Source organism: Mobula birostris, chromosome 1 (assembly GCF_030028105.1).
Source record: "Mobula birostris isolate sMobBir1 chromosome 1, sMobBir1.hap1, whole genome shotgun sequence".
NCBI classification, from domain to species: Eukaryota; Metazoa; Chordata; class Chondrichthyes; order Myliobatiformes; family Myliobatidae; genus Mobula; species Mobula birostris.
Window position 1 is genome coordinate 145780676 of NC_092370.1, and position 14200 is coordinate 145794875.

Sequence of the window (14200 nt, forward strand, 5' to 3'; positions counted from 1 at the left end):
AACTGGGCTGAGAAGTGGCGGATGGAATTCAACCCAGATAAGTGTGAGGTAGTTCATTTTGGTAGGTGAAATATGATGGCAGAATATAGTATTAATGGTAAGACTCTTGGCGGTGCGGAGGACCAGAGGGATCTTGGGGTCCAAGTCCATAGGACACTCAAAGCTGCTGCACGGGTTGACTCTGTAGTTAAGAAGGCATACGGTGTATCGGCCTTCATCAACCATGGGATTGAGTTTAGGAGCCGAGAGATAATGTTGCCGCTATACAAAATCCTGGTCAGACCCCACTTGGAGTACTGTGCTCAGTTCTGGTCGCCTCACTACAGAAAGGATGTGGAAACCATAGAAAGCGTGCAGAGGAGATTTTGCCTGGATTGGGGAGCATGCCTTATGAGAATAGGTTGAGTGAACTCAGCCTTTTCTCCTTGGAGTGACAGAGGATGACAGGTGACCTGATAGAGGTGTATAAGATGACAAGAGGCATTGATTGTGTGGATAGTCAAAGGCTGTTTCACAGGACTGAAATGGCTAGCATGAGAGGGCATAGCTGTAAGGTACTTGGAAGTAGGTACAGAGGAGATGTCAGGGGTAAGTTTTTTTATGCAGAGAGTGGTGAGTGCGTGGAATGGACTGCCAGCGACGGTGGTGGAGGAGGATACGATAGGATCTTTTAAGAGACTCCTGGATAGGTACATGGAGCTTAGAAACATAGAGGGCTATGGGTAACCCTAGGTAATTTCTAAGGTAAGGACATGTTCGGCACAGCTTTGTGGGTGGAAGGGCCTGTATTGTGCTGTAGGGTTGCTATGTTTCTAAGTTGCCTGTGGTCTTGAGCCTTCTGAAAAGTGATCTGTCCAGATTCTTCCAAAGACTTATAAAACTGCTCCCTATTATGGTAAATGAGAATTGTACCCTTCCTGGGAAAGGACTACAGTGGAGACACAAGAACTGCCAATGCTGGGATGTGGGGCAACACACAAAAGAGCTTGAGGAACTTAAAGGGTCATGAGGCATCTGTGGAGGAAAAAAGGTGGAGATCCTTCATTTAGTCTGGAAGGACTGAAGTGGAATGTGATTTGAATCCAGTCCTCATTCCACAGCACTGTAAGGGAAGAGTTTGCTCAATAGTTTGCTTAGCTAATACGTCTACAGCAGATACAATCACTCTGGCTCTCTCTTTACTTGGCCTTGGATCACCTGGCTGGTAGCCATAATTAAGTCAGGCTGCTGTTTGCTGATTACCGCTAAGCATTCAACACCATCATACCCTCAGTATTAATCAACAAGCTTCAAAACCTCTGTACCTCCTTCTGCAACTGGATCTTTGACTTTCTTATCAGGAGAGCACAGTCAGTGCAGATCGGAAACAACATCTCCTCCTCGCTGATAATCAGCTCTGGCGCACCTCAAGAATGCTTGCTCAGCCCATTATTTTACTCTCTCTACAACCACAACTGTTTGGCTAGACACAGCTCAAATGCCATCAATACATTTGATGATGACACAACAGATACTCAGTCTGTTGTCCACATGCTTTTTGCCTTTTGTTGGCAGAATTTCAGATGGTGATGAGTGGTGATAGAGATAGGAGCAAGTGATAGGAGCGAGATAGATTGGCTGGTTGAATGGCATTGCAACAACAACCTTGCACTCAACGTCAGTAAGACCAAGGAATTGATTGTGGACTTCAGGAAGGGGAAGTCAAGAGAACACATAACCAGTCTTCATCAAGGGATGAGCAGTGCCAAGGGTGAGCACTTTCAAGCTCCTGGGTGTCCACATCTCTGAGGATCTATCCTGGGCCCAACATATTGATGTGATTACAAAGAAGGCACAACAGCGGTTATATTTCATTAGGAGTTTGAGGAGATTTGGTATGTCACCAAAGACACTCAAATTTCTACAGATGCATCATGAAGAGCATTTTAACTGGTTGCATCACCGTCTGGTGTAGGACGGAGGGGCCACTGCACAGGATCAGAAAAGGCCGCAGAAAATTGCAAGCTCAGCCAGCTCCATCATGGGCACTAGCCTCCCAACATCAAGGATATCTTCAGAAGGCAGCATCCGTCTTTAAGGACCGCCAGCGCTTGGGTAATGCTTTCTTCCCATTGTTATCATCAAAGAGGAGGTACAGGAGCCTGAAGACACACTCAACATTTCAGGAACAGCTTCTTCCCCTCGGCCATCAGATTTCTGAAAGGACATTGAACCCATGTACACTATCTCACTTTTTTCTTGCTTTTCTCTTTTTTTGCACTATTTAATGTTTTAAAATATATTTCTTATTGTCATTTATAGTTTTTTATTATGTATTGCAATGTAGTGCTGCTGCAAAACAACAAATTTCATGACATATGCCAGTGATATTAAATCTGATTTTGATAGTAGAAATGCCGACTAAAGACCTCTGTCCTCTGTTCTACTCATGGAAATGATCCAAAGGAAAATGTAAGGAAAAATCTCTGCCGTTCAGTTGATATTTGTGCATGACCTCAAGTTTAGTGTACATGGTTTCCCCGGCAGTGAAATTGCTGGTTTCTGTGTGGTAGCAATCACTAGCATACCAATTCACTAACCCTAATTATTATACACTGTATGATGCAAGGCGAGCTAATCCCACCTCTCATGTAGTTTTCCTTAGGTATTAGATCACTTGCAAAAAGAAATGATACCGTTTTTTTTTTAGAAAACTCATGATCAACTCTATTAGTTTTCTCCGATTGAGGCATCAAGCAAGTTTGAAGTTGACGGGTACGAAAGTGGAGGATGGGGATTGGGGGAATGTTCGGCGCCATCTACTTGTGTGTGACTTGTCTTCCTCTCCCTCTCACTAGTTGCTTTCGGAGGAAAGTCCAGTAATGTTGATCATGGTTAGTGGAGCAAATGAAATGTCATAGTTACTCAGTTTCTAGAAATTGAAGTACCAAAGTTTTCATAGGGTCATAGTGTACAGAAATAGGCCCAAGTGAGTACTGACAAGTGAGTATTCATTGAAAATTCATAAGTCTAATCCTATTTCATCCTTCCTGTGACAGCCAAAGCAACACAAACAAAATGCTGGAGGAACTCAGCAGGTCAAGTAGCATCTATGGAAATGAATAAACAGTTGACTTTTCAGGCCAAGATCCTTCCTCAGGACAGGCAGTACTGTTCTTTAATTTAAGAAGGACATAGGTAAGCTTGATAACTTGTGAGCCTTGTGCCAGCGTAGGAAGTTACTGGAGAAACTCCAAGGATTAAAGATTATATCAGACGTACATCGATACTTACAGTGAAATGTTTGGTTTGCATCAATGACCAAAGCAATATGTGGATGCACTGGGGGTAGCCCACAAGTGTCGTCATGTTTCTGGCACCACCAAATAACGTGCCCACAACTTACTAGCCCTAAGCTGTATGTCTTTGGAATGTGGGAGGAAACCCATTCAGTCATGGAGAGAACATACAAATGCCTTACTAGAGGCCACAGGTTTAAGGTAAGAACAAGGGGATATTAAAGGGGTCTAAGGCATATTTTTTTTTGCACAGAGATGATTGATATCTGTAAGACACTGTGAGAGGAAGAGCTGGGATCAGATACAAAACAACACCCACAAAATGCTGGAGGAACTCAGCAGGTCAGGCAGCATCTATGGAAATGAATAAACAGTTGATATTTCGGGCCAAGACCCTTCTTCAGGACTGAGAAGGAAGGGGGATGACACCAGAATAAAAAGGTGGGTGGAAGGGAAGGAGGATAGCAGGAAGGTGATAGGTGATTTCTGACGGACTATAAGGTGTTGTTCCTCCAACCTGAGTGTGGCTTCATCTTTACAGCAGAGGAAGCCGTGGATAGACATGTCGGAATGGGAATGGGATGTGGAATTAAAATGTGTTTATTGACACTGAAATGTATAATGTAATGCATTGTGTACATTAATAACCAACCAAGAATGTGCTGGGGGCAGTCTACACATTCCAGTACTAATACAGCATGCCTACAATTCTCAGTAGAACAACACAGAACACAACCAATCAGAAAGTTCAGTACCCCTCCTTGTCCACTGGGCTGACCTTCGTCCATGGCCACTGGTCCCTGCCACAAGGTTACCTCTCCAAACCAATAGTGTTCCGTCCCCACCAAGCTCTAAGCTGATCCTATCCTTGTTGCCCCATCGTTACCAGTCCCCCAGTGGCTTGACCCTAAATTCATTTGTTCAATAAAGGCCTTTCAGTTCACGATGTGCAAGATCTAATCATATTGGTCCTTGTGGGCTAAAGAAACAGTGTGCATTCAAGCATATCACCAAATGAACACACCTTATTCAATATAACATCTTTTGTTCTGATTGTGTTCTTACTTATAAAAAGAGTATATAGTTTATGTATACTTCTTTTCTTAGGAATGCTGCTTATCTGGTGCTACGTGCCACTGATGCTGCTGTAAGTAAGTTTTTCATTGCACCTGTGCATACATGGACTTGTGTAACTAACAATAAACTCAACTTTCATTTTAAATCTACAAGCCAAGGTTTTCAACCGCAGGACTTGAGGCAGAATTAGAATCCAAAAAAGCAACTGTTATCTCCACCAGACATTAATAATATATAGTCCATGCCTTCGGTTATCAAATATCTTTTGAATATTTCAGATGTGTTGTAATGAACCCATGAAGAAAGGAGGCTGACATGATGTTAACAATATGCATTTATTTCATTTGCTGTGTCTGCCCATTCTGCCAATTTCAGCTCCTTTGTTTTCTGCAGGGTGCAAACCTCCGCACTATTTAAATGATTTGCAGATCTGTAGAACTTCCAGCGTATCTCCACTATACCTGAGGCAAGTTATTAAGAAAGATTTTAATAAGGACTGGTCACACTATCTGAGATTAAAAATCAGGTCGAGTATGTCAATTGAAGTACATCTATACAGCTTCAGATTGGAGATGAATACAGCCATCAGGTATCCACACAGCCCTAATCTTACATCAGCAACAGAACACTATCAACCTCCTCTTGAAATTATCATGTGATTGTCTCTGACTATGTTTTGAGTCTACAACATTGTCCTGATTATACTGTCCTGTGACTGTATGTTGTCTGGATCTAGATGCCTGTAATACTGCTGTAACCATGGTTTCCACTGTATCCATACCTCTCTGTACTTATGCAAGTGGCAATAAACTTGAATCAAGTTTATTGGTTGAATGACTTTCCTGTGTTGTGTATCCCTAAGGTAAATGGGTACACAGAGGAAGTGTCAGAAATACTGTGAAAAAGACATTCATCTTGTAAATGTAATGAAGCATTGACTTACAATTCTGTATAGGCTGTGTTCTGCTTTCAGAAGTTTCTTTTTCAGCACTTTCCTCTGTTTCAGAATGGCTTTCTTCCTCGTTAGACTTGGCATCTTTATTGGCGTTCTGAACAGGATTAATATTAGCAATATGACCTTCTGCGTGTTTTTCTTCATCACTGCCCCTTTCCTGTTCAGCTTTTTGTTCTTTATTAACGTGATGTTGCTCTGCATTTTCATTCTTTGCAACTTCCTTGGACTCTTGTTCAGCCTTTTCTACAGCTTCTCTTTTTGCTTTTTCTTCAGCATCTAATTAAACAAATTAAAGTGCTGTTAGAAAATTGGTGAACTTCACATTGTCAGCAGGTCCTGGAAAACTTCAGTCTGAGTTCTATTTTGAGGGTTTTTCATTCACACTGCATAATGAATTCATTTGAAATATCATACAGAAATATCATTTTAACTCTAACAGTACATTTCCTACCAATGAATTTATGTTGTATATCTCTATTTTACATCTATAACTCTCCTATATATCAGTCTCTAGTATTCTTTTCTGTGGGTGAGCAACATATTAAGAAAATTGGTCTCAATGAATTATTATTGAGGGCAAGTCATTTTTATAAATAAAAAAATCAGATAAAGACTGAAATTTGACATAGCAAAGTCATGCATGGGATGGGTGGGAATTTTGAATATTTCATTGCTAGGAACACAATAGATATTGTAAGCTAAGTGACTCGCAAGGCTGACAATTTCTGTCTGATCTTAGTGAGATGATCTTTTTGTACTTCCTCATCTGAGTTTTGGTTCCCTCATAGTGCAAAGCTCTGTCTCTTCTTTGAATATGTTAAATGGATCAGCTATCCAAAGAGCTCTGCAGAGACACAACCCTTCAAAAGAAGAAATTTCTCTGTATTGTTTTCTGATGTTTCATCCTTTACCATAACACCACACCCTCCAGTTCTAGACCTCTTGTTTACAAGGCAAACACCCTTGTACTTTTTCATAATGATGCCTGAGGATTTCTTCTTCATATTCACCTGAGGCAGAGGATTAAATATCTTATCCCAAGGACAATGTTCTCTTAGTACTACAGCAGCACATCACTTAATTCTTGTATTTAGACCTATGAACTGGAAATGGAATCAACAACCTTCTCTGGGGATAAAAGTGTTAATTGAGCTCAACTGACAAATAAGCCAATGGCCATTTTCACAGGGGGCTACCGTCAGTTAAAGCAACTATGAACTGCTTCAACCTGAATTGCACCTGTTTTAAGAGAGGCAATTTATTGGATGGAGATACATCTCGACCAAAGGAGGTGTAAGGTGCTCCTTCCCTCCGTTAGCCCGCAGGTCACCTTTGGGCATGGTGTAGCACCTGCTTAGCCCCCTGATTAGGATCACATGAAGCCATGGGAGCAGGTGGTGCAGATGACATGCTCTCCCACGATGTTCATTCCTCTCTCTGGTGGTGGTCATCTGCGAGTTTTGCAGCATTTTTGCCCCACTAATATGATGAACTGAGATCAAGGCTTGGGCCTACTACCCCGGCTGCTCCAGGGACCAGATCTAAGAACTCAATCCGGTTCAAAATGATGTCCCAGTGTAGAGTGCCCTCCTACTTCAAATTATCCACCATTGTCCCTGTACCAAAAAAGACCAAGGTAACGTGTCTGAACGACTGGTGTCATATCACACTCACCTCAATAATAAGCAAATGCTCTGAGTGTCATGGTCCGGTATGTGAAGTCCATATTCCAGTTCACAGTCCGGTCCATTGACCCTTGCTCCAGGTTTTCCTGTCTACCCGGTTTCTGTTCTTGTTGAGCTCTAATTGAGGCAGCTGATGCTCGTTGGGGCTGGCTGCATAAATACCTTCAGAGACCAGGGCGCAGGTGCTGGATTGTTCTTGTCCTTACTCCTTGTATCCCTTCCTCTGCCTTCTGTTTCCTCGCCTGAAGCCTTGCCAGTAACTCTTGCCTCGCCTGAAGTTCTTGTTTCGCCTTGCAATGCCTGAAGCCTTGCCTTGTCTTGCCGGTAACTCTCGCCTCACCTGAAGTTCTCGTTTCGCCTTGCAATGCCTGAAGCCCTGCCTTGTCTTGCCGGTAACTCTCGCCTTGCCTGAAGTTCTCACCTCGCCTTGCTTTGCCAGAAGCCTTGCCTGGTCTTGCCGGTAACTCTCACCTCATCTCGCCTGCAGTCTTGTCCTGGAGCCACCCTGTACCTAGCTCCCTTCCTGTCCCTTGCCTCCGCCTAGGTAAGCCAGGCCGTCTTGCCGTTACCTGCAGTTGGTTCTGTCCCTTCCTGTCCCTTGCCTCCGTCGGGTGGTGATCCGCGCCCTGCCCAGGAGTACCGCGTCTTACCCAGGTGGATCCTGCCTAGCCTCAAGCCTGAAGACTCCAGCCTCCTGCCTCCTGCCAAGCCTCGCCTCTAGCCTCAAGCCTGAAGACTCCAGCCTCCTGCCAAGCCTCGCCTCTAGCCTCAAGCCTGAAGACTCCAGCCTCGTCCTACCTGCCTGCCAAGCTTCACCCTTGCCTAGTTCTGGGGTCCGAGCCAGAGGCAAGACCCAGTTACTGAGCCCTTGTCCAGTCTCTGGCTCGGAGTCCAAGCCCAGGCTCCTAGCTCACTTGCCCAGTCCTGTTCTGGGTTCCCGGTTTTCGTGTCCATGTCCTTGCTCTCACCCTGCTATCCTAGTCCTGTCCCTAGTACTTCAGTGTCTGTGTCTTGCACTTGGGTCCGTTCCCAGCCACCTCCTTATGACACTAAGAAGCTGGTCAAGGACTACATCTGCAGCATGCTACCACCCACACTAGACCCCCTACAATTCTCCTACCAACACAACTGATCAACAGATGATGCAACAGCCACTGCTCTACACACCGTCCTTACACATCTGGAGAAGAAGGTTGCTTATGTGAGAATGCTGTTCATGGACTACAGTTCAGCATTCAACACCGTAATTCCACCCAGGTTTGACAAGAAGCTCAGAGACCTCGGCCTTCACCCTGCCTTGTGTAGCTGAATCCTGGACTTCCTGTCAGGTCGCCAGCAGGTGGTAAGAGTGGGCTCCCTCACCTCCAACCCTCTGACTGTCAACACAGGAGCCCCTCAGGGCTGTGTACTAAGTCCCCTCCTTTACTCCCTGTATACCCATGACTGTGTCACCACCCACAGCTCTCATCTGCTAATTAAATTTGCCGATGACACTACTTTAATTGGCCTTATCTCAAACAATAATGAGGTGGCCTACAGGGAAGAAGTCATCATACTGACACAGTGGTGTCAAGAAAACAACCTCTCCCTCAATGTCACAAAAACAAAGGAGCTGGTTGTGGATTACAGGAGGAATGGAGATGGGCTAACCCCTATTGACATCAATAGAGCTGGGGTTGAGAGGGCATCCACATCACCGAGGACTTCACGTGATCTGTACACACCAGGTGTGTGGTGAAAAAAGCACAACTCCTCTTTCACCTCAGGCGGTTGAGGAAATTTGGTGTGGGCCCCCAAATCCTAAGAATTTTCTACAGGGGCACAATTGAGAGCATCCTGACTGGCTGCATCACTGCCTGGTATGGGAACTGAATTTCCCTCAATCACAGGACTCTGCAGTGAGTGGTGTGGACAGCCCAGCACATCTGTAGTTGTGAACTTCCTGTGATTCAGGATATTTATAAAGACAGGTGTGAGAAAAGGGCCCGTAGGATCATTGGGGACCTGAATCACCCCAACCACCATCTATTCCAGCTGCTACCATCCAGGAAACAGTACTGGAACATAAAAGCCAGGACCAGCAGGCTCCAGGACAGCTTCTTCCACCAGGCCATCAGATTGATTAACTCATGCTGATACAACTGTATTTCTGTGTTACATTGACTGTACTTTTTATTATAAATTACTATGATTGCGCATAGATGGAGACGTAACGTTAAGACTTTTACTCATGTATGTGAAGGATGTAAGAATAAAGTCAATTCAATTCATTTGCTCCTGCTGTTTGTATGTTGGTTGGTTCTTTTTCCCCTTCTGTGTCTGCACAGTAGTTATGCTCATTCTTTTTTTTTTAAATTGGGTTCTTGCTTTGTGGCTGCCTGTAAACAAGCAAGGAGTATAACTTATATATTATTTGATAACAAATATACTTTGATGTTGATGTTAATTATGTGACCACTGATGCCAGGCAGACAAACTCTAAGGAGTATTAATAATGGCAGGGATCATTCGTCTTGTAAAGACTCTGCCCAGAAGAAGGCAATGGCAAGCTACTTCTGTAGAAAAATTTGCCAAGAGCATTATGATCATGGAAAGACCATGATCGCCTACGTCATACAACACAACACATAATGAATGAATATATTCTGCCTGGAGGGACTGATAGTTGTCAAGTGTGTGAACGGTAAAATGTAGTAACAGAGAGGGCTGCTCTGAAATGGTTGGATGCTGTCCAAATGGCAATGTGAAGGAAATATGAAGGAGGAATGATGCCTCTAATCTGCAATGTAACAGGAAACCTTCCAGACAAAAGCTCAGCAGACAATGGGGACAGAGAGCCATGACAACTAATACTAGGAAGTCAAGCAACAAGTACAAAGATATGATATAGCACGAGATTCATTGAACGGACACACTTGATCAGTGTCAGTAACATATCCTTCTAAATGCACCACTGGCTTCTAACACAGCTCAATTCACCAAATCTTCATGAATCACCCACTCATTTCAAACATCCAGATACTTCGCTACACTATACACACTCATGGCTCAAATGTTTCTGTACACCTTAACTGTTCCAAGGATATCCTGCACAAGGATGTTGAAGGTGCAGACTTCAGGAAGAGTGTAATGGATATGCATAATGGAATGTGTGGGGCAATGGAATGTCTTCCAGAAATCCTGTGTTCAATGAGAAAAAAACTAAAGTAGGCACATTGACCTTTGTGATAGCTTTGAGGCACTCTTTCCAGAATGGAAACGAAAGCAAATTCCATTGTGCGCATATGGTCCCAAGTAAGATACAAGTTTATCACCTATACCACACCTTCCATAAAAAAGTTATCCAATGCCCAGAGGCAGCAAAAGATCCTCAAATTACTGCCAAGTAAACTTGAATATCAAAAGAAAAACTGCAGATGTTCGAAAGCCTTTTTTTTAATTTAGAAATATTCAGCATGTCAGGAAACATTTGTGGAAAGAGAAACAGCCTATGTTTCTGTTTGATGAACTATCAAGGAAGCTCCTCTGCTGTGATACGAGTGTGTAAAGAAGATATCCCCCAGTATACCTTACAACAAATTACTAGGAATATTGATACAATCCCTGAGAGGCAACATTCTCTCCCATATTCTACAATACTCTGGCTATCGCCTGACAGATATCATATCAGACCATTTCCACACAGGCTATGCTGTCTGCTGGTTTACCTCCAAACAATGTTGATGTCCGTCACCTTCACCAACCATTGGGTGCCACTGCAAGTAGAATATAGACAGGCAATTTGGAAATGTGTTCAATTTAGTGTGAACATATTGTTGTTGGTTAATATTTTTGAAATTACACATTAGTTGGAAGGAGGCTCTTTAGATCGTCTTTTCTCTTCCGTTTAATATTTGTTCTCATCCTGATTGTTTGTTGATTACTGGATTGACCTCATAGAGTTGTAGAGTACTACAACACAGAAGCAGGTCCTTCAGCCTATCTAGTCTATGTGAACTGTTGTCCCATTGACTTGACACACATACGCCTCCCATCCATATACTTATACAAACTTATCTTAAATGGTGCAGTCGTGATATCTTCATGATGGAAAAGTTCTGCAAAGGGCCGCAGGATACCACTGCCAACTACGGCTCTTTCAGAGCAACCTGGTTTGCTAAGAATGCTATTAGTTTGATCATAACTTGAGCTGCAACAGAGCTCTCATTTTCTGCATGTGGCATAAGTGGGACGCCAGAGTTATCAAGCATTTGATGAGTTTGTGCTGGTGTGTCAAATGTAGCAGCATACGTGGATCACTGAAGAAGAAATACACAGCAACCTCTGCCACAACACCACAGTTCTGCATGCTTCACGGCTTATGGTCATACTCCCGTCTGCTGTTACACATTGGACTACCTTCTGTTTGTTAAAGGATAAAGTTAAGATGAAGCTCCTGCAAAGGGGATTGGATGGAAACAGTAGCACACTTGTTAGGAAATGCTGAGGAGGCTTGACCCAAAAACAGAGTAGCAGAGATGATTTAGCAGTAAACAACCCTTTAACTAATGAACTGCAAAATAACAAGCCACAAAGGGCCACAAAACAGGAAAGAACACTTAAAATGACAAGGTAACTGAAGGCTTGGAACAACTGATTGAGGCTGGCTGGTTCATGTGAGTGAACAAGACGTGGATGAGAGCTGGGTTTAAATAGGCTGCAGGTGATGGTTTGGAAATAAGTGGCAGGAGATTCCTGTTAGCTGGGAGGTGCCTGCCTGTTCAGGCCTGACAGTGTGCCCTTCCTCCCCTACAGTCAGTACCTGATGGCCCAGGTCAATCCAGGTGGGTCCACTGGAACTCTGATTAGCGGTGGATCAAAGATGAAACAGGACAGCACCCAAGACCTCTCCTCCAAGCCGTACTCATCCTAGTTGACTAGGAACTGCACACCTCATCCACACTGACGTGAATTCATCGACCTGCAAACCGTGTACACTGGACCATCTTCCACCTTCCTTGCTTTTGGAGGTGCAGGTGCAGGTGGGTTCAGTGGTCCATGGAAACCGGCGGAAGTCTCGGGTGGACAGCCAGGTATGATCCTTAGGCCGGAGTAGTCTGGCTGGGCACCAAAGACAGTTAGACTGGAGGCAGTAGGCATGGTTGGCATCTAGGATAGCCCTTTGTGCCCTCTTCCAAGCATTCTGGCATTGGCAAACCAGGGCCCTGACAGATGGGACCTTCACTGATACTGTAGCTCCTCTGTGGGAAACAACAGGGGGATTGGTAGCCATGAAGGACTTCAAAGTAGCATACCTGTGATCTCAGACATAACTGTGACAGTGAAGGAGTGTAGATTATGGGACAGCTCAGCCAACAGCAGATACGTCTTCCACGTGGGAAGTCTAGAGGCACTTAAGCCTCGTAGAAACTTCTCCACTTGCTGATTGGCTCTTTCTGATTGACCATTGGCCTGCAGATGATAGACAGAGGACAAACTCACTGAGGTGTGGAGGAGGGATCAGAAGTGGGTGACAGATTGTGGACCCTGGTCCAACACAATGGCCTGGGGGAAACAGTGGATGAAAACTGTATATTGGAGAACCATCTCAATGGCTGACGGAAGCTTGGGGGAAGCAATGAAGTGAGCCGCCTTGGAGAACTGGTCTACCACAGTTATCATCGGAAGATGGCAAACCTGTGATGAAATTCGTGGCGATGTGGAACCACAGTCATCAAGGGATGAGTAGGGGCTACAGGACATACATGGTAAATGGTAGGGCATTGAAGAATGCTGGAGAACAGAGGGATCCAGGAATAATGGTGCATAGTTCCCTGAAGGTGGAATCTCATGTGGATAGGGTGGTGAAGAAAGCGTTTGGTATGCTGGCTTTTATTAATCAGAGCATTGAGTATAGGAGTTGGGATGTAATGTTGAAATTGTATAGGGCATTGGTAAGGCCAAATTTGGAGTATTGTGTACAATTCTGGTCACCGAATTATAGGAAAGATGTCAATAAAATTGAGAGAGTACAGAGAAGGTTTACTAAAATGTTGCCTGGGTTTCATCTCCTAAGTCAGAGAAAGGTTGAACAAGTTAGGTCTTTATTCTTTGGAGCGTAGAAGGTTGAGGGGGGACTTGATAGAGGTGTTTAAAATTATGACGGGGATTGATAGAGTTGACTTGGATAGGCTTTTTCTATTGAGAGTGGGGAAGATTCAAACAAGAGGCCATGAGTTGAGAGTTAAAGGACAAAAGTTTAGGGGTAACATGAGGGGGAACTTCTTTACTCAGGAGAATGGTAGCTGTGTGAAACGAGCTTCCAGCAGAAGTGGTTGAGGCAGGTTTGATGTTGTCATTTAAAGTTAAATTGGATAGATATATGGACAGGAAAAGAATGGAGGGTTATGGGCTGAGTGCAGGTCGGTGGGACTAGGTGAGAGTAAGAGTTCGGCATGGACTAGAAGGGCCAAGATGGCCTGTTTCCGTGCTGTATTTGTTATATGGTTATATAGGAGCTCAGAGGGGCATTATTTGGAGAATTTGGACTGGGCACATTGTGGGCAGGCAGTGACAAACTGACATACATCTGTGATCATGGTGGGTCACCAGAACCAGTGTTGCAAAAAAATCTAGGGTCCGTCGTGCACCTGAATGGGTGGAGAGGGATGAGCAGTGGGCCCCGGGAGGGCCTTGGAGTGTGTGCCCACAAACATATACATACTATTGTCAGGTGTGTGGACCGGAGCAGGCTCATGCTGCAGGGCTTGGTGGATCGGGTTCTGAAGGTCTCAGATGATTGGGGCAAGGATCTGGGAGGATGGAACGATGGACGAAAGGGCAATCTGCTTCAGCTGGATCAAACTGTCTTGACAGGGTGTCCGCCTTAGAGTTCTTGGATCCGGGTCGGTAGGAGATGGTGAAGTTGAAATACTAAAAGGAGGGGGCCCGGCGAGCCTGACATGGGTCGAGATGATGGGTCTGTTCTATGGATATGAGTTTCTGGTGGTCAGTCCAGATCAAGAAGGGCTTGGTGTTTCCAGTCAGTGAACATCTCCATTCCTCCAAGGCCCATTTAATGGTGAGTAGCTCCTTATGTCCTGCTCCATACTAGCACTGTGTAGAGTTGAGCTTTCACAAGAAGGCGGCACAAGAATGTGTCTTCCCATTCACTGGGCGAAGATGGCTCCAGCAGCCATGTCAAATGCATCCACCTCTACCACAAA

The 14200-nt window shown here is 44.4% G+C and overlaps 1 protein-coding gene across 4 annotated transcripts in view; it reads right to left on the reverse strand.

The window, feature by feature from the left end:
* LOC140200264 (dual specificity calcium/calmodulin-dependent 3',5'-cyclic nucleotide phosphodiesterase 1A-like) overlaps window positions 1–14200 on the reverse strand; it is a 293234-nt gene that overhangs the window by 52343 nt on the left and 226691 nt on the right. For all 4 annotated transcript variants that reach the window (XM_072263358.1, XM_072263348.1, XM_072263338.1 and 1 more), the window contains exon 15: window positions 5299–5586. In XM_072263358.1, coding sequence (XP_072119459.1) covers window positions 5299–5586 — 288 coding nt within the window. The remainder of the gene's footprint in view (window positions 1–5298; window positions 5587–14200) is intronic.